This window comes from Columba livia, chromosome 10 (assembly GCF_036013475.1).
Source record: "Columba livia isolate bColLiv1 breed racing homer chromosome 10, bColLiv1.pat.W.v2, whole genome shotgun sequence".
Lineage (NCBI taxonomy): Eukaryota > Metazoa > Chordata > Aves > Columbiformes > Columbidae > Columba > Columba livia.
Window position 1 is genome coordinate 16286077 of NC_088611.1, and position 25447 is coordinate 16311523.

At 46.2% G+C, this 25447-nt stretch overlaps 1 protein-coding gene across 12 annotated transcripts in view; it reads left to right on the plus strand.

The window, feature by feature from the left end:
* Positions 1 to 25447, plus strand: part of CADPS (calcium dependent secretion activator) — a 211435-nt gene that overhangs the window by 63237 nt on the left and 122751 nt on the right. For all 12 annotated transcript variants that reach the window (XM_065075553.1, XM_065075561.1, XM_065075555.1 and 9 more), the window contains exons 4-6: positions 11521 to 11601; positions 15934 to 16170; positions 18456 to 18577. In XM_065075553.1, coding sequence (XP_064931625.1) covers positions 11521 to 11601; positions 15934 to 16170; positions 18456 to 18577 — 440 coding nt within the window. The remainder of the gene's footprint in view (positions 1 to 11520; positions 11602 to 15933; positions 16171 to 18455; positions 18578 to 25447) is intronic.

The window sequence follows — 25447 nt, forward strand, 5'->3', positions numbered from 1 at the left end:
CACTGTGGACCTGCAGTTATGGTTGCACTCCAGCTCACAGCTGGATTCCAGCTGCACATTCTGCACTCTCTTGCATGTCTTTTCTGCATAAGAAGTGTGTTGCCCTCGGTGGAAGCTTAAAGGGAAGACTGGGGATACAATATAGATGAAATTGGATCAGAGAGAGCAGGTTATCACCTTATTTTTGCAATGTGCTGTCATTCAGAAAGCACCAAGAGACCTCAACAATAGCAGAGACTATAATGCCGTACTCTCAGAGTGTCCAATATATTTTCCCGAGCTCTGTAAGCCAAATCCTCCTGCCCTGGTAACAATTTCAAAGGAAAAAGGTCATGCCTTGCTGAATGTAGTTTGAAATAAACCTCATTTCCTCAAGCAACAGGAGGTAGAGTGCTCCTTGCAGAGGAGCTGTCTGGAAGAGTTACTGTGCAGTGACAGTGAGGCCTGACCCACCACCAAGCCCGTGTCCCATCTTAAACTCAATCATCTTTAGTTCGTGAAACTCTGCTGCGGAGGACTGTGTCACCTCCCCCAGCATCCCATCCCACCCTGTCCTTGCCTGCCCTCTCAGGGTGGGCTTCCCCTCCAGAGTTCAGGGGTGGGGGGTGCTTCTCCATCTTGTCCAGCTGCGTTGCATCCTGGTACATACCAAAGCTGAGGTGGTCTGGCCTGGGCTGGGACAAAGGTGTTGAGCAACTACTGTTTTATTTGGTTTTAAATGCAAAGAATAATGAGTAAAGCAGCGTGAAAAACAGCTCTCCATCTTTTGGGGATGGAAGGTCTTTGCTTTGAGGCTGTATCCACACTGAGCTCTAGGGAAAGATATTTAAGAGGTGGCAGGTAAAGCCTGGGGGGGGGCTGGAGGAAAATTGGTGATGCTTTCCTGAACACAGAGCAGGACACTTGGGGTGGCACCAGCTGCTTTTTTGCCTTCTTCCCCCCGTACACAAGATGTTGGGGTACACGTTTCTCATGGAGTCTGTGAAGAGCCTGTGAGCCTGCGTGGGGCTGCAGACAGGGTTCTGCAATACTCACCAGCTCCATTCGCCATCTCGTGGTGATCGCTGCTGCCTGGGGCTGAGGGTGCAGGGCGGCCTGGCCAGCAGAGCAGCTCGAAAGCTCCATATGATAGTATTCCACGTGGAGAAGGATGTTAATGATGGGGAACGTGATCGACTGCCTTTTTCTGTTGCTCCTGTACTATGTCTATTTAAATCAGCTCGCATTAACTGCAGTTATATTTAACACTGTCTGTCTACATGGCTGAATTTTTAGATTATTAATTTTCAATTGCAAATAGCTTAATTATGTCTGACTTTTTATAAATATTTGTAACACGAGTTAATATTTTCTGTTACATGCGAAAGATATTCTGGAAAAAAACTAATTGTTCTCTCTGCTGTGCGCCAGGTCTGGTGGGAGCCCCTGAAGCCTCAGTGCTCTGTTATCTAAAGACTGTTGCCTTTTACAGCTGATGTGTCAGGAATTGAGGTCTGTAGCCAGCGCTGTCTGTGTGTTATGGTCGGCAAAGCCATTAGCATTCATTTTTCTTCTCGCCAAGAAGAAAATGTTTATTATCTGCAGCGTGGTAACACAGTGAAGACTCGACACTCGTGATGCTGCACATACTCATTATTGCTGTGCTCCCGGAGACTGCTTTGAACATCCATGTGAGATATGGAGGGTAATGGCTTTTAGACTAGGAGGAATTTTAAACTGTAGCATTTTCGAGGACTTTGCACCCCAGGACACTGAAAGCCCATCCCTGTTCTCACAGGGGATGCCTGCTCCCCATCCTCCTGTACCCATGCAGGGCTGCCTGCAGTCCATGCCCAGCAGATACAGGTATTTGTCTTAGTGGGTCTCCTTGCAGGGTTGATGTAATGAAGGGTAAGAGACTGAACATCTCCAGCTTTGCACCTGCTGGGCTCTCAGCTGCGGCTCCTCCATCCATGGATGTGCTGAGTGAGGTCCCGGGGGCAGGAGGCAGAGGGGTGTCTCTCCAGGCATGTCCCCAGCCACATCCACCGTGAGATGTTCTGCGGAGCTTCCTGGGAGCCGTGTCTCACACACAGGTTCAGCGGTGCTCAGAACAGCCATGAGGTGCCAGCCTGCGACAGCAGCATCCAACCATGGGGAGGGATGCACAAAGCACCCTCTGGACTCTGGTGGGTAATTGCTGTTGGGGTTTATCTCCCTGGGTAGCAGCACTGCCCTGTCCTTTTGGGCACAACCATAACCTCCTGTGATGCCTGTGCTGCTGTGGGCTGGGTGACTGCAGCAGGTCTGGCTGGAGCCAATGAGCACCATCACAGCTCACTCAGCCGATGGGAGGGATGTCGGGGGGTCAACTGGGCACACATGTAGCCCAGGTCCATGGTGGGGTGGTTCAATACCCCATTTGTGTCCCAGCTTCACAACTGGCATGGTTTGAGCTGGTTAGGGCAAAGCTGGAGCAGCCATGCTGTGCCTCACGGGCTGCCATGCAAAAGGAGGTGGGGTGTCCTGCTGCTTTGCAGGAGCTGCTGCTGCCAGGCTGAAGCATCTTCTTCTGTAGTTGTTATAATATCTGTACACATAAATTATTTATCTTACATTTAATATGGACACATAACAGCATTTTCCACATTGCTTAGATGGCTTGCTAGGCTGACCATCCTCACCAGTAAGTAATGAGGACGTCGTGCCCCATGGGAAGACCTGCCCCATCCGCTAAGATCTCCCCCCACGCAGTACCACGTGCTGAACTCCTCCTGCTCTCACCTTACGGACTAGCTGCTTTTAGAACATACCATTTTTGCTCCCTGTGTTTGTTTCTTCGTAACTGTGCCTCTCACTGATTTTCTCTGTCTACTTCAATTCTTCTCACATTCTTGATCTTAATGCAGGTGCCAGAGCATCTCACAAGGGTATTGTGCAGGGTTAAATCCCACATGACAGCTTGTGGCTCCACATAGCCCTTCTCAGAGGTGCTGTACATCCATTTCCTGCCACTGGTTCTTCAAGGGCAGAAACTTTTGAATGACTCATATCACAACTGTCAGGGTACTGTTCTACAAAAGGCAAGGACTTGATCTTTTAATGAGCATAACATAGTAATGTGGCATCATAATAATGATTACTTTTAATTATTAATAGTTGTTTTTATGTATTGACCAAAGGGACTTAGGGATGTGGTGTTTCTGTTGTGGATTTTGATGACTTGATGCCATTTAATAGAGTGTTAGGTGCAACCTGGAGGGTTTGAAAATAGCTGGGTCTGCTGTGGAAGTTCCCTTCCAGTTTTTACTTGCTGTAGGAAGGGGTCTAATGGTGACCTATACAGAGATTTCTGGAGAAGCATGGTCCTAGTCACAGGCTGGACCAGCAACTTCAGCTCCCTTGGGATGCCATCCACTGAGAACATGTAGCGACGTCTTTGCATGCTGAGGATTTGTTGCCTAGAAGCTTAATTCTCTGAACTGCTTTCTTCGTGACGTCATCAGAAGGTTTGCTGTGTCAAACCAGTGTGAAACACATCAGTCCATTAGAAGAATGGTCTCTGGCTGTGATAATCTAAACTTCACAAATACCAAAATGAACTATATTGGGCAACATTGCAATTTTTGCTATCTTAGTTCTTGAAAAAGTGGGAGTTATAACCTTCCCTCTACATTCTCTCTCCTCCTTTCCTACTGATATCAGGTTGTTTGGCATAAAAGGGAGCCTTGCTCTTTGTGGCCAAAGTCCCTGCCAGTTCTTTGCTCAGATTTCTGCAGAAAGGCATCTATCACCATGCTGTTGCATGAACCAGGACACCTTCTCATCCCCAAATACTCTCCTCTGCCAGGCATCAGCAAGTAGAGGTTTTGACCTGAAATGTGTAAATATGCTGTGACTCTCTGAAGCACATCAGAAGCTGCCACCTTGCATTTGTGGAGGCATTTCAGGTGCTGCAGCTGTGGCGATCAGCTGAAAATCCCTCAATATGGTGATGAAAGAGCAAGAAAAATCTGAGTTCCCTGCTTGAATCAACAGGAATTGAGACCTCGGCCCTGAGCACATTTCAGCACAGAGTGGGGAACTTTTAAAGGTGATGTGAGTTCCTATGTAGAAGCCTTGGCTCTGCCCTGCCCCTTCCATAGATACTGTTGGAGATGTTCCCACATCTTATTCTGTCACCTTTAATCCTGTTGAGTGTGAAGAGACTGCAGCTTTGCTGGACCAGAATCTCATGCAAATTGCTTTAACTCCAAAGGCCAAAGCCCACTGTGAATTATGTGACAACTGTATCCACCATTAAGCTTTTAAGCAAAAGATGAGGATTTGAGGGTGTGTAGATCTTTCTTCTGTGATGATTGTGATGAGTTAATTGCAGTTACTTCTAGCTGTCCATATTTATTGGAACTTAAGAGTAGTTTATTGTTGTGTGCGGCAAATTCAGGTGATTCTCTTCCTGTTAACTGATGTGAAATTCAGTGTACGATAAGCTGTAAGGAAACACAGGTAAGCTAAATGTAGTGATCTACCTCAGGCTGCATCAGCCAGCCAGAGCTCCAGTTTCTTTTGTGGTGCGGTAGTTCAGGGTACGCTGCCCACATGCCTTCAATCACCCTTATGCAATGCCATAAGAAGAGGGTATTAAGGCATGCTCAGAGGTCAGAGCCTCTGGACAGCTTAGTTTTTAAGCCCTTTCAGTGTCGTACACCTCACACAGATGATCTTGCAGAGGGATTTGCAGGGTTCAGAAGTTCTCTGGCCACAGATGGAATGGACAAGCCTTTTGAGTGGAATTGCTACGCCATCCCTTCTCTTAACAGCTTGCAAAACATTTGCAAAGGCAGGCAGCACTTTTATTTCCCCTCCCCGTTTTGCTGAATCTGTCATTTCATTTACTCTGATTTGTCATTACACATAAATCCAGAGGTATTTTTGCACAACCTGCTGGAAAGCTGCATGCTTGGTTTACTTGTCTCAGCTTTCCTCAGCCTCATGGTGCAGCATTGCAAATCTGCGATGGGGAATGGTGGTAGGCAGGTCCGTAACAGAGATGGTGCAGGGATTTGTCTACTTTTCCTGCTCAGGATCTGTGCCAATTACCTGTCTGCCCTTACCACGCCACCTGCACGTGCCAGTTGATTCATCATTTCTCTGCAGATGAGCAGCAGATACCCATGGTTGCTGCTTCCAGCAGCAAGGAGGGCATGAGAAACCTCTACCCGCACATCCCACCAGTGTTCCTCTGAAATATGATGGAAATTGGCTCAGCCTGTGGGTTGAACAGCTATCTAGAAGGCAGTGTTTAGACTGGAGTTAACTCGAGGGTCAATCTCTTGACCTCACCTGGTGAAGCGTCTGCTGGGGAATGCGATGGGCGAGCACCCGGGCAGCCCAGGTGGCTGGTGAAGTGCAGAGATTTATTGCAGTATTGTAAGATTCAGCACTTGGGCAAGGAGGAGCCACTGTACAACCTGGGGAGTATTTTCACCGACGAGTCTAGTGCAACCCTAAAATTTGCGAACCATGAAATAAGATTTCTCTTAGAGAGGAAAGCATCAGCCCTTACTGAATTATCCAAGTCCTTTCTGGTGTTTTAAATCACCCCCCAGGATCCCCTGACTGCTCTCTCACGGCAGCAGTGGTTCATTAGATAACCCAGGAGCTTGCTAGGATAATGGGAGCAGGCGCCCATCCGCAGCAAACAGCCGATAATGTGCAGCTGCAGTTGGTTGCAATTGAAATCCTGCAGCAGGGCTGGTTTTACCTACAGAGGAGCAAAATGGTGTGGTCTCTTCCCCAGGAGAGGGGGTTTGTCACCTTTTGGGATGCTGAAGCCCCAGGGCAATGTGAGGAGCTAGGGCTGACAGGAGGGAAAAAGAAAATTTTGGTGAAGTAATAGGCGCAGATTGTAATTCCTTGAATTAAGGGGAATTTTACATTGTGCTAGGAATACTCTGCATGACTCAGAGTCTAAAAGATTGATTTGGGGAAGTGTGACTGGTCAGAGAGGTGGCCTTGAGCATCCCTGTCAGGCAGTGGGACAAGGAGAATGGTCCTCCCAGGATGAATGGGGATAGTATGGGTTGCATTGTGGAGAGGATGTGTCCTCCTGGTTCCCTCCAGCTCTTCCAATATCCTCCCTCCAACCACATCAGGGACAATTGCTGAATCCACGGTCAGGCTGTGCTGATGCTGCCGGTTTTGTTTACACATGGAGGTGCATAACACAGGGAAGCTGTCCTTGCTTCATCTTCCTCACTCCCATTTCAGACCTCAAGGTGGCCAGTGGTCCTTGAGTTGCAATTTGTTGCTCAGAGGGTTAGCATGTTGCCCAGGGCAACATACATGTGTCTTAGGCAGCCGTGTGTGGTTCACCGTGCCACTCTGTCCTGTCTCATGTCACTTTATCTCTTAGAACAGTGCTTTTCTGTAAGAAACTGAGGGCTTCCATGCGGTGAGTCACGCTGGGGGCCGTCTGTTTCTTTCAGCTGGAGCACTCCATGGTGCTGATGCCACAAGTTGTGAGTACACCTGGGCTGATAGATTAATTATTAATTGATGGGGGGGCTTATGAATTTTTCAGTATTTTCTCTCATTGTGCATCACAAAGCGAAGCCACCTTTTATGACACAAAGATCTCTCCTAAAGCCCTACATCAAAGCTACGAAATTGTCACTTATATTGTGATCTTGTTCAGCCTTCACATGCAGCATGTTTGCTTTGAAATACTTAATCAACCATTTGCTGAGCTACAGAGCTCCTGATGTGTCAAAGGACAAATGCTTTGAGACCTTCTCCTTCAGGTTTTTGGCAGCTGTAACTGTACGTGACACAGGTATTTGGCTATGTTACTTGTTTTGAAAGGACTTAAGTCAGGCTTAAGAAGGACACAAGTAGGTAACAACTTCCGTCCTTGTCCTCCACTCAGGGGCAATCATTCACAAAGTGGGATTTTCATACGCCCTGGCTACACAGTGATGTGCTGGACACAGGGACAGAGAAAATGAAAGCTGGAGACTGCTGAGAGTGTCCCCAGCCAGGGCAGACCCTGTTCAGTCACAGCCCACCTGTGTTTGCCTTTGGCTTTACCAGAGGGATCGTCTGTCACTGGGTGCTAATGCTGCCACAGGGGAAAACAGGCACAGCTGATGGATTTCATGGAGACCTGGTCTAAATGCTTTCGTTTCCAGCAGGTGAAGAGCTGAGTTTGTTTCCACTCCCAGTGCAGTACAGAACAGGTTCCTGCAGCTCAGCATTCGCATTGCCAGAGCATTTCCAATGTGGTTTTCCAGAACCTCTTTGCAAACAGTTTGTTCTCTGCAGGAGCAGAGGATGGCTGGATTTACCACCACATTGTCACTTTTCTCAAAGGGAGAGGAGGTGCTTTCAGACAGGCCCCAGTGATCCTTCAGGAACGCGGATGTTTTGACGCTTGCTGCTCTGGCTGGAAGCAGGAATCAGCATTAGCAGTGACTGGCAGGGAGGGATTAAACTGTTAAATGGTCCCAACAGTTTCTGGCTGGGGCTGATGGCAATTATACTGACAATACCTGTCACGTCCATGGCACACGGCGTAAATACCAGGCTGATCTTTGAAGGCTCTATCTGTACGTTTCATCCTGTCATTATAAATCCTCATAGCTTACAACAACATCGTTTCATTGTAAACTCTTGTAATTTACAACAACGTTATTTCATTATGAAACCTTATAGCTTACAACAGTGTCTTTTCCAACAGCATGGATCTCAGAGAGTAGGTATAGGTGTTTAGCTCACCGGTGTCTGTTGGGAGCATGCCCCATCAATATGTGTTCAGTGGCACAGCTGGACCCACTCTTCTCTTATCAACCACCTGAGTGCTGTGTACAATGTGTCATTTGTGTCACTGGTGTCGTCCCCAGGCTGGGTGGGTTGGCTGTGTCGATGGCACGAGGGAAGTACCTTGCTCGGTCCCTAAGCAGGTGGGTCGGTCTGAGGTGTTCATCTGAGCAAAATGGCTTTGGGCATAATGAAGAAGGAAAGAGGAAGGCAACCTGCACTGCCCCAGCATTGCATTTGGAGCCAGGGCTGCAATTGTAAGTGTGTCAGCTTTAAGCAGTGATAAACTGAAGCTGGAGATTTAAATATACAACACTTTGACTCCAAAACCACAGAAATTTAAAGTCTTCCTTAACGCTGTTCACGTCCTTGAACTGTCTCTGGCGTTTCCCAGGGTGAGTGAAGCTGAGCTTTAGGCCTGGATTTGGTAGGTGCCTGTGTGTCATATTGCAGATACTATGACTTAATTAGGTGGGTTTGCCTCTGTTTCTGCCTTTCAAAGTTGTAGAGAGACTATCCTCCATCCCTCTGGGATAACGTGAGGAAAAGTCTCACATTGAATTTGTTTTGGGGTCATTGAAGCAAATAGTTGCTTCTGCAGACTAGTGGATGGTTCTTACTAGTGATTAAAATTGTCAAACTTGCATGAAGAACAAATTTAACCTTTCTCTTTCGTTTACTAGTGTCCATCAAAAATTATTCCTTATTAACAGTTTATATGTAAAAACCCCTGTCTTCTGCCCGATCTTTTCCTTGCAGTTGAACACTCACCAGGGGTTGAAGTCAGCACATGCCCTGCAATGCCTTCAGCAATGGGCTAGCTGCGATGCTCGTCAGTTTTGGGTTCCACTCAGAATCTGATCTACATAATTTTTATTGATTTTATTCTTTCACTTTAGCAACCATTACACCAACGTAAAGAATCTCTGCAGGGCAAGCAGAGAGAACTAATGTCGTATGCCAGTAGACGTATGAAAACATCTAATTTACCAGCAGGCAGCTGGGTAATGATCAGTTGAGAATTGCAAATTATGTACGTCATATATTTGTGGCATGCTGCTGAAGAAAAGACCAGCACGTATGACAAATCATATATACACTGAAATTTATAATACTTTTTACATTTAATTGACTGGGGCAACCTTATGATTTATATCTTTGCTTTATTCATAGCACACCCACAACATAATCATAATGCAGAATGAAACTAATTCAATTTCTCTTTGACTTTGTAAATCATTTCTATATTTGCCTGTCAAGCATTTGAATACAAAGTGGGCATGCATACAGCTGTTTCTCTAGCTAAGAAGTTGAGTTTTAATGATATTTTTTAATGATACTAGGGTCTGTGTTGCCTGACTTGGATGTTTGGTCTGGCTTAGATAGCACGCCTTACATTTACCCCTTGCCTTCACAAGCTAAGTATATTTTATGGGCACCAACATTACTCTCTTAATGGCCCTATATATTGTTATGGCAGTGTAAATGTACTCAGCTTGCTTTGCCAGCAGCAGGAGCCCTTCCCAGGCTGAGGAGCAGTAAGTGGCTGAGCGGTCGGGCTGCTGCTCTTGGTCACCAGACGTCTGCGTGAATATGCCAGAGGACACACAGGGACTGCGGGCAGGGCGGCCTTGTTAGTGCCTCTCTGGAGATAACAAGAAGAAAATGTTATGTTGGCTACAACAGGCTGTGATTGCTTTCCCAAAGATCAGGTTTTGCTATGGAGCTATCATGCAGAGTCATTGAAAATACAGCCTGGAAATATTAGGTTTTTTTTCCTTTAAATACCAGTTGCCTGGCTTGGCATCACTAATTAATCTTGGGAAGCACAGCCCTGAAAAGCAATACCTTACCCACTCGACCACAACCAAGGAGGCTGCTTAGGACTCTTGTTGCCTCCTAAGAAAAAATAATCTTCTGCAGTCACTTGGCATGGTTTTTGACACCTGTAGCATCACTGGAAAACATCTGCAGAATCAAGATAGTGCAGAAAGAATGAGGCAGCTTGCTGGCTCATTATCATACCACAAAACCAGCTCTGCTCCACAGCAGCATCCTTGATTTCTAAATTTAGCATGTGAGTTATTTTGGGTAGTGTGTGATTAACCTCAATTACTGTCGTTTGGATGGAATTCAAATAATGCCCCCTCTTTCCGAGTTGCAAAGAAATTGGAAACTGGGACTGTACATTCCCTACCCTTAATGAAGCAGCTCTTAGAGGTGCTTGCACATCAGTGGAGGTCAGTGGTGTGATACATTTGTTCATGGAGAAGTTAATAGGGGCAGCTAATCCTGAAAGGTGCTGGGGGTCCATGGCTCTTTACTGGTTTTGGGGTCAGGAATACAAAGATGTGGTGCAGCTGGTGTGAATGAAACCTGGGTGACCACAGCAGAGGTCGTTGTTGTAGCTGTAACTTTCCAGACTGCACTGTGCCAGCCGAGCCTTTCTTCTGGCAAACAGTTTGTCTCCAGAGGAGGATAAAACCCAGGGAGGTGGTTAGCACAGCCCAAAGCCAGCAAATAAAGCTCACTTACGTGTAGTGGCTGGTGGAAAGGCTGACCTATGGCGTTTTGTGGCAGTTGCATTTGCTGGTAGGCAGAAGGGCTGATACTTCGCAAGCGAAGGCAACATTCAGATGAAGGAAGCCCTCCTGTCTGAAATCACATTTGTTCGAGTAAATGAACCAAAACTGTGAGGTTTTTCACCATGCTGAGTTTGAGTTTGTGCCTCGTGGGTGGAGCAGTGCTGTGACCACCCCAGTGCCACATGTTTCTGGTCTTGTGCCATGACCAAAACGACCCCAAAGAGTCTAAAGAGTGGTTAGAGTCTGGAAAGCAGGCATAAAATTGCCACCTCCTTACAGCAGCTATCGACTCCTTCAGGGGCTAGTTTGATTTTATGCTTTTTTGTTGTTTTGTAGTTTAAATCCATGTATTCCTACTAAAAATCACAGATCTGCCCCGAGTCCTACTAGTGGGAAACTGTTAGCAGCAGTCACCGTGCCTCTTCCACGTGTGCTGTAATTGCTTGCTTAACTGGCAGAAACAACATTTTACCCTCAGAAGACATTTCAGGGCCAAGCAGACGCCAAACACTGAACCACAGGGCTGTGTTGCCAAAACAAAAAAAAAAAATCTCTGCTGAACACTGCAGGAAAACCAACTGCATGAGTCAAGTGATAGAACAGGGATGCAGCAATGTGGGGTAAAAGAGAAAGAAAGTAAGCAAATGCTATTGCTGTGCATTTCTTCTGAGCCTTCCTCTGTGTTTTTCTGGGTGGCAAGCAGGGGCAGGGGGTGTCTGGCTTGGTGACCTGGAGCCACCGTGTGTCCTGCCCCCCAACACAGGGGGGCTGTGGGTTCCCAAGTGAAGTGGTAGTCTCTGGAGAGCACCCTGCTTTTCAGGGGTTCAGACAGTCACCATCAGGCTTACAGGGCAAAGTGGGTGTAAGTCCTTGGGGTGAGGATGCTCAGCCCCTGGAGAGAGCTGGGCAGGCATCAAAACAGGGTCTGCACAGTCTCCTGGTAGTGTCTTGGGATGGTGAACATTGTGTGTGTCCTTTGCTGGGGGCTCTGTCCCAGATGAGGGCCCATCACCGCTCCCTCCTGTGCTATACTTAATTGATAATGTAATACAGATGGTCAGCCTGAAGAAGTGAACTGCTTGTAAAGGTGCTGCATTGATTAATTTTTCACCTTGATTTGCTTTTTGTTTTTATACAGCTGGACAACCCAGATGAGCAAGCAGCACAGATCAGACGCGAGTTAGATGGACGTCTTCAAATGGCAGAGCAAATTGCTAAGGTAAAAAAATGTCCTCTGTATTAACAGACTCTTCATGTAGAAACACATAAGTAGTTTGATGCAGCCCCCCAGGTCCTGTCCTTCCCTCACACGTTTCTTCTCCCAATAATCACCAGTTAAAAACAAGCAGATTTTTAACTACAAACCAAACAACAAGTACAGATGAAACTGTTATGATGTGTGTTTCTTGCAATGTCCTCATGAACCAGAATGGTTTAGATTCCTGCAAAACCCTTACAAATCCTCAGTAGTAGGGAAGAAGTTGTCTTTCAGTGCTCCAATGCAAGTGCATGTCTGAGCCCTCGTTGTCAAACTTAGATGGTAGGCAATGGAGTGGGTGATGGCATGTTAAAAGGAGCCAGGAATTGCCCTAATGGTGTTTGTGCCATTTGCTGAGCACCAGAGTTCTCTGCCCGTAGGTAAGATGCTGCCCTGGTAAAGGTACTTCAGATGTGCTGTTCCAGATGTGTTCACAGTTTGCACAACATCAGTGAGGCTGGCGTTGTACCGTGTGGATGTCACTGCTGTCCGGAGCAGCAGACACAGAACCTCTAAACAGTTTTCATAACTGAGCACTCAACTGAACTCTCCAGAGAGCCTTCCTATAAGGAGACATCTCCTGAGGAGCAAATCACACCCTCATACAGTGCAGATTTATGTCACCTCTGATGGACCATAGATGGAGAGAAACCCTGGATCCTGTTGACATAAGTACGTCTGAGATTTTATCCTTGCACCTAATCAGATGCTCTCAGTCACCAATAAAGCCCTAATGGGGCTGAAGTCATTTGGCATGATCTATCTGGCTATTCTTGATAATCAAGAAGCCATTACAAGAAGGAAAAGAAAAAGGTCTAATCAGAGAGAAATAGCCCAGGCTAGGGACCTGCCTTTCAGCAGCAGTCCCAGCATTGAGCTGTGCCAAATTGTGGAGTTTTATCAGAAAGGTAATATCAGAGCTATTAGTGACCACACCAAGATCCCCGGGTGTGCAAAGCAGAGCTTGTTCATTTACGGTCAGGCGTTCACAAGGATGCTGGCAGCGCCTGCGCAGTTACTCATCTCCAGTGCTCCTGTTCAACAGCTGCTGCTGCTGCATCTTTGGGGAGGTAGGTTCTGTTTTTTCCCACTTCACTGATAAAAATAGTAAGGAGGCCAAGGACCGTGTGGCCAAGCAATGGTGCAGCAAAGCAGCAAACCGACTGCAGCTCCTTTGTTCAGCATTTGGCCCTTTGCCATTTTATTGTCATGAAAACCTGCAGTGTATTTTATTTGTGGCAAAATGTTAAGCCCCTGCAGGGAGCACTGCTGCTCTGGTTCTGAGATGGGTAGCCAGGCACTGGGTGCTGGAATGAGATTGCCTGGTTTCCCTGTTTCATTTTCTCTTTACAGCATGTGGCACAACATGCATACATGGGTCAGTAGCAGCCAGCAGAGGCTGCAGCTTCATGAATTATTTTTTGCAGACAAGAATTTGCCATTTCCGTTCTTTCCCTAAGGATGCTGAAAACAAATCATGCCACTGCTGGCCCTGCAAGAGGCAGTCAGGAGAAAGTCCTAAACACAACCTGACATTTCCCCATGCAGAATTCAACCTTCAAAATGCACCTGTGCAGCTTGGAGGGCAGTTTAAAGTAAAAGTGACTTACCTGTGACGCAGTTGGCAGGTATTGATATTTAATCTCCTTCATGTTACTGCTACAGGCCTTCTCTCCAGAATGTCAGATCCCACCAGCACCTGCCTACAAGAAAGCTTGTTCTTTCAGACTCATGTCTTTTGGAGGCATCCAAATGACCTTTGAAACTTTCTCTATATCCTCCTTTCCAGGCAAGGCTACTTTCCTGCTAGCATAGGACAGGTTCACAATTCAGTTCAATGAAAGGATAGCATTTCCAATTTTATCTCCAGTTTGTAGCTTTTGATGCATATTTGCTGCACAGGAAGACTTAGTGTGCTTATGAAACTAGACCTGAGGTGGCTGTCTTGGAGATTCCATGCTAAAGGCAAATTAATGCCTTGCTAATAAATTAAGAAGTTCGTGCTAGAGTATTTGTATTTCAGAGGCAATGAAGGCTGTGGAGTCTAACAGGACCTGGGATTGCAGTGTTGCAGAACTCTAGCTCTGCAAGCCCTTGTCTGCCCTGTCGTGTGACCTTGAACAAGTCACCATGCCCACTAGCCTTCCTCACTGACCAGTTCTTGCATCTGGAAACCAGGATGCAGCTCTGGGTCTTTTTACCCCTTCGTGTGCGCAAGAGAGCCCAGCTCAGCACAACACCAGCACAGTATTAGGCAGAGTCCCTCACTGAGCCTAACTCCATCCAAGCCCAACCTTGGAGCCAGCCAGCTTGAGGATCATGCTTAAAGTCAAGCAGGTGTTTTAAAGCTGAGTCTGAACAGGCTTTTCAGTCTGCATGTTGTACTTTTCCGGCAGCTGTATGAGAGCAGCATTACTGGTGATAGCTCAGTGATACCAGGGCAGATACCAGTGGATTTTTCTCTGCAGCAGCAAGTGCTCTGCTCTCCTGTGGTGCTTTTCACCCACCCAGTCACCTGGCCTAAAGGGCAAGGAGGAGCATATGTAGGGACAGCTAAAGGACATTTTGTGATGACACCAGAGCAATATGTTCATCTGGGGCTGGACCCACTCTTCTTCAGCCTGCTAGACTGGTCATTCCTTGCAGTCTCTAAACTCTGCTTCTTCCACACTTGTCTCCATTTTTTGTCTCTTCCCTGCTCCAAGTACATGTGGTGGTGACTAGCATCCTTTCTTGCTGTTGTCTGCATCCTCTGACTGCCTTTTCCTCAAGACCTTACCCAGGTCTAGCTCCAGTCCGATGGGTAACTTGGGACCACACCTCAGCTCTGCATTTCCATCACCGGACCCAGTGCCAGTTAAATTGTTATGCATCACTTCAAAACATGTGGTTTGAGTCTTGGTATGAGAAGTTGCTGGTGAAATGTCTCTGTCCTTGCTGCATTTCTAAAGAGGTTTGAAGGGGCAGTGCCAAAATTTTAGTCCCTGGAGAGATGGACAGCAGCAGGGTGCAAAAGCAATAATGTTCGTAGTTCTCAAAATCTACAAAGAACTTGTGTTTTGTTTTGTTTTGTTTTTTTCCTAAGAGTGGCTTGCAACTTATATAATGCATAGAAAAAAAAAAAAAAACAACAGGCTGACTAGGTAGTTTTTCTTACGCCAGGTCTAATTTACATGAGGGAATTGCTTCCCAAGATTGAGACTGGAAACAGAAGACTGTATTTTAACCGCTCGGTACAAGTGCTGCTACGAGCTTGTAATGTGTAAACTATTGAGGACTGATGCAAAAACTAGTGCAGCAGGGTACTCTTTCAGCAGCCAGATGACAGTCTTCTAAAAGAAACATGACATCGTTTTCTTTTCCAGCCTACCTTTTACAAACTGCTTTTTACAATATCGTGAATTGCCACTAAGGTACTTTGCACATCAGCCTCAGGGTCTGTGGCTGCATATGCTGCCTCACTGTCCCATGCTTTGCATGGTCCCTCGTAACCCTCTGAGAGATATTCAAACCCTGAGCAGATTTGGGGCATGGGCAGAGTTGTCAGAAGATGTAGGGCTCAGACCAGTGATCCTAGTGGAGCTGGAGCATGGTCAGTAGTTCAAAGCTGAGAACACATGTTTGGGAACATCGTGTTTTGCTCTGTCACCTTTAGTTTTAATGTTTAAACAGGCTGTTTACAACAAGCAGCACTGGAGGGTCTCCCAGTGAAAGGTTGTCTTGTTGAAGGGAGACACAGGCCCTCTCAAGTATGGAAAAGGTATTTTACCCCTTCTTCCAACTGGGACTACAAACTCCTGCCCACACATTGCTGCTTTTGCCTCCTTGGGCTCCGCTCACACCTAGAAAACTAATGGAGCAACTGCTCACAAGTGTTTTAAAAAGAACCAGCACATTTGGGAGACTGGAAAACAGGTCCCTAACTGTCAGCATCCTTTGAATCATTAGTGAATTGCTGCCAGTCACAAAGTTCAGTTGAGATCTAGCCTGGAATGTTTCTAATTGTGAATACATATATATGAAGAAAGTCATTTGCAGATTGAAAAAATGAATGAAATGCAAGTGCATGCAAGAAACAGTGAAGTTGGATAAGGACCAAGTAGTAATTCTATGGGAAGCAAACAATAATGCTTCTTCATTACACAGGGGAAAGCTGTAATTTGTCATCTGGTTTGTGGGAGTTCCCTGCTCACAAACTTCTCTGCAGATGCTTCTGGGGGACTGTCTCTGTGCAACAAGTGGTTGCTGATTGTCACCGCAATTCATTCTGTTGTTTTTGTTTCCAAATCCAAGGAGCGCAAGTTTCCAAAGTTTGTGTCCAAAGAAATGGAGAACATGTACATCGAGGAGCTGAAGTCATCTGTCAATCTCCTGATGGCAAACTTAGAGAGCATGCCTGTGTCTAAAGGAGGCTCCGAGTTCAAGCTGCAAAAGCTGAAGCGTAGTCACAACACCTCAATAATTGACATGGGAGAAGAAAACGAGAACCAGCTTTCCAAGTCAGATGTTGTGCTGTCATTCTCCCTGGAGGTAAGCTTCACGCACACGATAAATAAAAAGTAAAGATCACAGCAGCCAACTTCTGCTTAGTTCAAACTTAAGTGAGGTGTAGAGAAGTCAGTAGAAATCACTTTCTGGTCTCCATGAGAAACGGCTCCTTCCTGAGTTACCATGAGCTTTACCTGTGGTCAAACATTGTCTTTTCTGGTGTCTTACCATCATGTTGGAACAAACCATGTGAGATAAACCATCTGCCATTTCCTGCTGATGTAGATCAAATTACTCTGAAATCTGCATCAACTGACTTCTTCATGTGGCTTGTTACTGACTGAACCCCAGTAACCCTGAGCCTGTGTTGTCCCTGAAACCAGTACAATTATGCAACACCATAGACCTCAGTGTGTTTAATTATTGCCAGTTAGTGGTGTCACCATATTGCCCTGCAAGCCTCGCCTTCTTTCTTGGACAGTCATGAAAAATTGCTGGGGTTTGAATGCACCGAACAGATTGGCTTGCAGTTTGTGTGGAATTATTGTGCTTTGTGGGCTTGCTCTCTGCCTTGTGTTGAGCACTGACTTTCTACTCAGCGCTCTGTCAAGCAGTTTGTCTGTGCAACCCAGGGTGTGCAGGGACCCATTGTCACCCCTGACATGGGCTGTCTTGCTCCTGGAAGCAGCGTTGCTGCAGTAGCTGTTTTCAGCCCACTTAATTGTTCTGTGCAAACATATCTGTGGTCTTGGCAAGACCTTTACTCCAAGGAGTCATCAGCACACCCATACAGAATTGTTGTTGTCTGTCAATGAGTGGGTTTATGTTATGTCTTCAAAACAACTACCAGGATGGAACAAAAAATGTAGGGTGCAGAAAAATCAGAAAATTCTATTTTTGTGTAGCTTCCTGTTTATTTCTCATCCCAAGGAGTCTCTTGTTATATATGTCATGCCAATGCAAAACTTTACAACACTGGTTGTCTAGTCTCAGAGTTTAACTCATTAGATGTCTGAAACCATCCTTATAACATTCAGTTCAGTCTTACTTTAAAATACAGCTACAAACCCAGAGACAGTGCCTTCAACAGCAGCATCAAATAAAGCTGGACTTCTAAGCGTTCCGGTATGGAGGAGCAGGGAACTGTTACAAAGCGGTAGACCTCTCTGTCGGAAAAGCCTGTGCGGCATGTATAGCTGTGCATAAAGGGACTCACCCTTACAAGGGGATGTCTCAAACACTTCGCTCCAGCTGAACCCGTGTGGTGGGAAGCAGAAGCTCAGTGAAGCACTGACTTCAGGAGCTGGCAGGTCTGTGCACTGCTCTGTGCATGAAACTCTTGCTGCAAGTGAGCTTTTACCGAAAATGTGTGCTCATCAGAGGATCTGCAGAGCTCTGTGTGCCAGGCAAAGGAACCTCAGTGCTAGGACAGATCAGAGGACAGGAATTTTAAACTCCTGTGTATATATTTCATAGCTAGCTGTAATAGAACATGAACAAAAACTCCTACAGTGTTCCTTGTAGAAATGTTTAAGCTACATGGCTAACAGGATTAATCACCTTTAAAAAAAAAAAAAAAAAAAAAAGGGTAATCACGTGCAAGAAACTTAGTAGGGGATTTCTTAATAACAAAGATTTCTTATAAGATGGAGAAAGACTTTTTCCCATGGCTACTAGTGACAGGACAAGGGGCAATGGTTTTAAACTGAAAGAGGGTAGATTTATATTGAATATAAGGAAGAAAATGTTTATAATCTGGGCGGTAAGACACTGGAACATGTTGCTCAGAGAAGCTGTGGATGCCACAACCCTGGAAGTGTTTAAGGCCAGGCTGGATGGGGCTCTGAGCAACCTGATCTAGTGAAAGATGTGCCTGCCCATGGCAGTGAAGTTGGACTAGACAATCTTTAAAAGTCAAACCCAAACCATTCTATGATTAATCTTGAAACAGGCTTTTGGCACCAGCTGAGTAGCTGTGTGGGTTTTTTTTTTGGATTTGACATATAGAGGCACATTTAGGTGGGGCAGGACCATGTCTATGAGGCTCATCTCCTGGAGCTTTGTACAGCCCTGGGCACCCAAGGCCTTCAACAAACCCATGTGCAGTTAGAGGGAGACCTTGCAGTCTCCATACAGACCTCGCTGGCTGCTGTGGTCCACTCTCAGCCTGGGCAGTGCCACCATCCCTGCCCACCTGCCACCATGAACGTCCCAGCAGCACGTGGAGGACCCCAGCGCCATCTGAGCCCCATGTTCAGTGAGGTCTGAAGGAGGCTGCTCCTCTTGTGCTCCTCTTCCTCTTATGTTCCTCTTCCTTTGCCCCACAGGTTGTCATCATGGAGGTGCAAGGTCTGAAGTCGCTGGCCCCCAACCGTATTGTATACTGCACCATGGAAGTTGAAGGTGGGGAGAAACTGCAGACTGACCAGGCTGAAGCCTCAAAGCCAACGTAAGTCCTGCTTTGCCGTTTGCTCTCTCCACCATGCTCACCCCTGCCCCATCTCCGTGCTGCTGAGTCACTGCAGATAGCTCTGGCTCTTGCATGGTGACACCAGAGGGGACTCTAAGAAGCAGAGGAGAAACGTAGCCTCCCATGTATGCAGAGCATGGTCCTGCAACTAAGAATGGCACATAAGCCCTGACTGAGGAAAAAAAGTGTTAATGATAGGCTTATGTCTCTTGTAGCCATAGAGATATAAATTTGTGCCTGTACGTAAGTACTTTGCTAAATAGGGATGGAGTTAAGCATGTGCTTAGATAAATACTTGCCTGAGTGTCCATCTGAACTGGTGCCATCAGGTGTAGGAACATAATCTTGTCCTCACTGTTAGGGTTTTGGCAGTCCTACGAGAAAGGGAAACAGCTGATGGGGACGCGCTCCAGCAGACACAGCCAGAGGTGGGAGAGAGGAGCTGGGAAGAGCTTCAAGTCACTCGCTTAAAGCTTCATCTGAGGCCACTCTGCCCTGGTTCAGTTCAAGGGCAGAGTCTTGTTCTGTCTTCTTTGACCTGGTCCCCAAATCCCCAGCCTTGGCCCCATATTTGGTTTTTTGTCTTAGGCAGATGTTGTTATAAGCCAGTTAGTAGTGATTGATCTTCATTAATTTGGAAGGAGAAAATAATGAATGGCTTATTTCTTTTCCTATTTGTGGGATTAGTTAACTTGAAACTCTCTCTGTACGGATTTGAGACAGTTTTCCTCTGGTTCACTGCAGAGATTTCACACCTAAATGAAATTTTGGTGTGTATCCTCACAGTGAAGAATTGCCAACGTGATAGGAAGCCCCTTCTGACGGTGGGGAGCAGTGCAGGAGGGGCTGCTGTGGGGATGTTCCCTCTCTGTTCCCTCATCCCCTTCACTCCAAGTGACCGTTCTCCAGTGGCATTCCACCAGGAGCTTCCTAATCTCATGGAAAGAAAGCCAAAAACCTGCACTGTGTTACGTGCGAGTGCACAATCACTGCGGGCACCCAGGTCAAGACATGCTGATGAGAGAGGAGAGCCGAGGCGAAGGCTGCCTTCCCTCTGCGGGTTGTCCTCCTGACGAGGTGCAGAAACTGCTGATGCTTTGCACCATGCACTGTGCTGGAAGAGCAGGAAACCGTAGTAAGCAGTTTAAAAACAATATTCCCAATCAAGAAAAGTGCTGCAGCCTGGCTGACTTTTCAAAACGCTTTGAAATCTGCTTCAGAGAAGGAAGTAGGAGAGCTGTGCTTGGAAGAAAATTTCCATAAGAACCTGCAGTTAAAACTGTTTTAGGTATTTTTATTGCTTCAGTGGAGAAAGTTGGGCTCTATTTAGGGGAAATCGCTACTACCCATACTGGAAAACACACTTCTGCTGGGCTACATGTGCTTGTTTAGCTTGGCCTGTTCATCCCCCTTTTGCTCAAAGGATCTGTCCTTCCTTATGCAAGCCTTCTTGCTGTCAGCCGTAGGACCGTTTATACAAGTGTTGTTTTGAAAATAAGGGCTACAGGAGTGAGCTCTTTAATTGAGTGGGTCTTTTTATCATAATGAAATGTACAGTGTCTGGGCATGAAGCCATCAGCCCTCAGGAAAATGCAGCCAACACTGAATGCTGTGGCTTGATATGAGTTATGCAAGTCCATCACACTCATCCTCTCTGTTCACTGGCTTTCTGTGGAGGTATGAGCCAGGCTTTAAGTCTTCCAGATTGCTCCAGTACTTGGGCTAATACCTGTGGAAATACCTTAGGAGGGGAGTAGGTTTGACAGTTACATTCCTTGAGGGTCCTGGGATGTTTTACTTCCAAAAACAAAGACCACTCAAGCTGAAGCACTAGAATAACCTTTCACAGAAACAAGAGACCATGACAGAAAGCTTGTCCTTTTGTCCTCTTTAAATTAGAAGTGCTTCTTTCACCTTGCTTCTCATTCCAGCCACAGCAGTCCAGGCACGGAATAGCAAAGCCCCATGAAAGCAATTTGCTGCACTTAGATTATCCTCTTCAGGAGAGAAGGAAAAAGAGAATGAACGAGATGTGACATGTTTGTCATGTCGCTTAATACAAGACTTGAGGGCCCTCAGGTACTCTGGTGATGAGGGCAGTGATAGAAACAGCTCAGAGAAGACTTTGGTGGATTTCTGAGATGCGCTGACTTGCAGACAGATATGTGGTCAGCCAAAACAGCCTTCTGGAGACTCTCTTTAGATGCCAATGTCACTCTCACCGAGGTTATTCACACCATGTTTGCTTGTGTGCTTTTTATGACAAACAAAACACTCATTGATAAAGGAACTAGATCAGCAAAAGCATCCTGGACTGCTCTAGGGGAGCTCGCTTGCTCCCCAGGCATCCCTGGTTTTGTGTGCTTTGGCAGGGGATGCTGCCTGCCACGGGGTGAAAGGCACACTTTGGGGGTTTGAGCCCCAGCACTACAGAAGTATAAATACTGAAGCAGGTTACTTATGTGCATCCAAAAACTTTTATAACCCAGAGGCTCAAAAAATAGAAATGTAGGTTAAGTGTCTGTAAGACTAAATTTCTCAAACACACCAGGGGAAAAAAAAAATCCAAACATTTGAACAGTAAGATTCACTGGAAGAGTTCTCTTTTTTACAACTGCCCTGGATCCTGGGGAGGTGCAAGGAGAGTGTCATGAGGCCACGTGACCTTGTATGACATCTTTTTACCTAAAAAATGGTTCACAGAGTTCACTGTATTCTCACATGTCCTTGAAATGCTAGTGCTTGGCTATAACATCCAGGCCCCACAGCACACCAGTGGCAGCGGCTGCTCTTCAGCTTGGTGCTGTGCCAGGGATGCCAACCTGGGCTACACGCCCCTCAGGGAAGGATTTCCAGAAGTACTGGTCTAGTTGAGGTTCACCTTTTGTCTTTCCTGCTGCAAAGCCAGCAGGTTTTGAGAAGAAGATGTTTAAAAGCATCTAAGTGACTTTGAAGCTTGAATCCTGTTTGTAGATCTTGAAGAAGGCAGGGCGGCAACAGCGTTAGTGGCCACGAGTACCAAGTGATCAGATGAGTCGTGTATGAGGAGAGTGGCTTTCAGGACATCAGTAAATACTAGTCTGATATTTCTTCTCAGGCTCCATGTTGACTTCCTGACATTTTAAGCCCAGTCCCTTCATGTGAGGATTATCTGCCTGAGCACTGGTACAGGGGATAGCACGTTCTAGAGAAAGCCAGACCTGCAATAGCAAGGGTTATTTCAGATCAGGCTTGCCACGTATTATTAGTAGTGCTTTTAATAAGTTGTGTAAGAAAAAGCCTTTGTATTATGCCCTAAACTGCAGATGTCTCTACAAAAGATCTCAAATCCCAGCGCAAGCGGGATTTTTACTGCTTTTCACACTGGAATTGTATTCTTGCAGATCTTTTATATCCTGTATCTTCTCTACATGTTGGCCTGATGTCTGCTGTCTGCACAGCATGGCAGGTGAGGTGGCTCTGCACCTCTCTGACTCTGCCCTTCCAGGAGCTGTGTTAGTGATGCTGCTGTTTGTACGGCCTGAGAACAAGGTTGCCGAGGGGTCTGGGAATAGCACAAAAGGTCCAGCCACGAAACCCCTGCCCTACAGGCCCTAAAGAGGCTGCTGGATATATTTAAATGTTGACCTGTGCTTGTGGCAGTGCTTGTGGGCTGTACCAGTGATTCATCTTTTTATATTACCATCTTTCTTGATGGGAGCAAACAGAAGAAAACAAAGAAACCCAAACAACAGCAAGGTTCTATGTACCTTGTGAATAAATGCTGTGTATTCACCTGGATGTATTTCAGCATGCAGATAAGTCTCCTTCTCCCCTGGCTTACAGTACTGAAAATCAGGTGTAGCTGTATTGAGCTCAGCAGAAACATTAGGGTTAAAATCAATAAATAACTGGTTGAGGGAGAATCCAGCCAACCTGTCTGGATGTTTTGGCACACCCAAGAAGGGATCGAGGTGTGGGCTGCTCCTCTGACTCTGGAAGTGGCTTTATTTTGAGGTTATATATCCCCCCCTTGCAGAGCAGCCACTTCAGTCCTAGTGCAATGGTCATGCAGTAGCTCAGCGTGTGGGAAGTGAGAATGGAGTTTATTTTTTTTGAAGGATAAAAGCTCATTCTTTCTTGCCTGGGTTTTTTTCCATACAGTTTTCTGGAGCGTGTGCTGTAAGGCAGTTCTGGAGAGACAACACTCAATGAGTCTCATCTGACTCCATGTCACTTTTTCTTTTGTTTGTCGTGACCAAGAATCTGGGCCTCATACCCTCTCCAGAAATTCACTCTTGATAAACTTTAAAACCTCTCCATCTCCGTTCCCTTAGCCACAGTCCTGAGAGACAGGCATGCTCTGTTTTATCTTTGTGCTCACTCCTGATGCTGTTCCCTGATTTGCTTTCAAGGTGCTCTGACAGCTCAGCTGCTTATCTCTGCTGCAACAGGCTGCCCTTGTTCAGATCCCTGCACCAAACCTCCAGCTTATCGCTCAGCTAGAGTCTTAGTTTCAAATTGGTGTGCCGCATCCATCAGAGCCTTCATCTGACCCTGAGGAGGGAGAGAAACTCCACAGCATCCTTCCTCGGTGCCTTTGGTGACTGTCTCCTTTTGGGAGATGGGCAGTGAGCAGCAAAGGGAAGGGAGGCTGGTGGGCAGGGATGCCCTCACTCTCTCTTTGCAGAAGGGGAAAATCTGGTCTTTTCAGTCAGGATTCCCCTGCCTCAGGCCCTGGAGTTTGAAGTGATGCTCAGTGGCTTTGCACAGAGTAGGAGCGTGATAAGAGCGTTTTATTGCAGTCAGTGTTTTGCAGCCACGGCTATTTGAGATATGCTGTGAACACATCTCTGTGGTAAAATGAGAAAGGTCCTTTTGAGATGAGCTTGTGTGTCTAAATCACAAATAAATGTTCTGTACACTGTAGAACAAATTTTAACTCCACTAAACTAAAGGGGTTTATACTGATGTGAGTGGGAGCTGTGTTTAGCCCATAATTTGCGTTGCATAATGCTTACTACAGCCACTGGTGCTGTGCCTGGTAGGTGGCTTCCAGATGTGTGGTTCTGCAGTCCAGGTCTCACCCCATGGCAAAGCTCAGACAGAAGACCCATGTGGCTACACAGTTTTAAGCAGTCATTTGTATTTAGGTTTGCATGCCTAGCTAAGCCCCGTGTAAGCAAAATTGATGAAGCTGGGTAAAAGACAAAGCAAAAGGAAATTTTAGGAGATAGCTGGTTTTGCTTTTTTTTCCCCTCCCTCTTCTAGTTGGCTTCAGCATGAAATATAAGCTGTCTTAATTACCCAGACTGATTGGCTTGCCTTTCCAGTTGCATGATTTCATTTCACGGCCATGCAGATGTTTACAGCTCTTTTTCCTTAGGAAACCTCCAGGAGCCTTGTGAATGTGTCAAAGTAGGTGACTGAGCCCTGGGTGCAGCTAACATCAGACACCGTCACTTCTGAGTTACAGCCCTTGTCCCTGAGCAGAGGGTTGTTTTGCCCCAAGGCATCTGTTGGGGAAAAGTCTTCCAGGAGAAATCTTCAGCTTTGCTCTCTGTCAGCATGGCCTGGATGCTCTGAGCCAATGATGCTGCCAGGCTAAGAGGTGACAATGACAGGGACAGGAACTTCAGGGGAGTTGCTTTTAGTCCTCCTATCTACGGCTGCAGCGTACAAAGTGGCGTCCAAATCTCATACACAAGATTTCTTTGCTTCCAGCTATTTTGCATGTCTGGGAGCCAGTTTTCAGATGGGATTCTGCATGGCTTTGCACTTGAAATCTTCTGCCGTTAGTTCAGTATAAACTGCTCTTCAAATCCCCTTTTGTGCATGTGATAGTATTTCCATAAGGCTCCTGAGATTTATGCTATGACGTACCCGTTTTTGAAAGTGGAGGCTGTGGACAGGTCATTAAGCACAGTGAAAAATGCACTAAAAAGTTATTACCCAGGTGAAGGCATGTGATCTACTTATGGGAAGCCTTCACACAAGTGGTTTAGTGGCCTTTTTAATTAGGAATTCAGAACCTGTTCTGATGCTTCCTTGTAGCTGCTCTGCAGGAGTGGTTCTTACACAGCTCAGCTGCTGCCCTGGGGACCATGGTGGGACAAAAAAAAGTGCTTTGTATTAAGCAGCTGAGTTTTTCCCCAGAAAAAAAAAAAAAGGCAATGCCCCCTAGGGATTCCCTTACCCCAAGTATCACTCAAATGGCTGCACTGCCATGGTACAGCCCCCTGGACAGCACTACAATAGCCTGCTGGGGCTGCAGATGTGATCCGAGGCTTGGTCCTACTCCCAGAGGTCTCACGTGCAGTCCCTCCTCCCTCCTCCACTGTAAATGTTACGCTAGAAACTGTGTTGAAGAATAATGAAGGCTTGTTTCTATAGACTTAGCTCTTCAGTTGGATTCTCTGGTATCAAGTTAGTGCAAACTCTGGCTGTGTTTTCCCTGACCTTTAGAGAACATAGCATGGATTCTCTAGTGTCTAGTAAGGGTTGAGCTCCTGTACCTTCTCTTTCACAGATGAATGTTTCTCTTTTCTCTCCAGCTGCCTAATTTCTTGAGTGTTCTATGCACTTGGGAATTATGTATTCCTGTGATAGCACATACATTCAAATTTAAGTATTCCAGAAGGTGTGATGATGCCCAAGGCAATTTTCATCAACACCCGTCTGCTTCATCATTCCCATGCATGCAACCGTAAGATGGGATAGTAAAGACCAAAAGGATATTGAAATGAAATTGAGATTCAGTGATCTGAAATAGTGCTACATTAAGAGGAGGACTGCAAAACAGAAGTCCTGGGATACAGTCAGTCTTTTTGTTTAATGCTCATGGTTGGTGTTTTAAAAGAAATTAAGCCA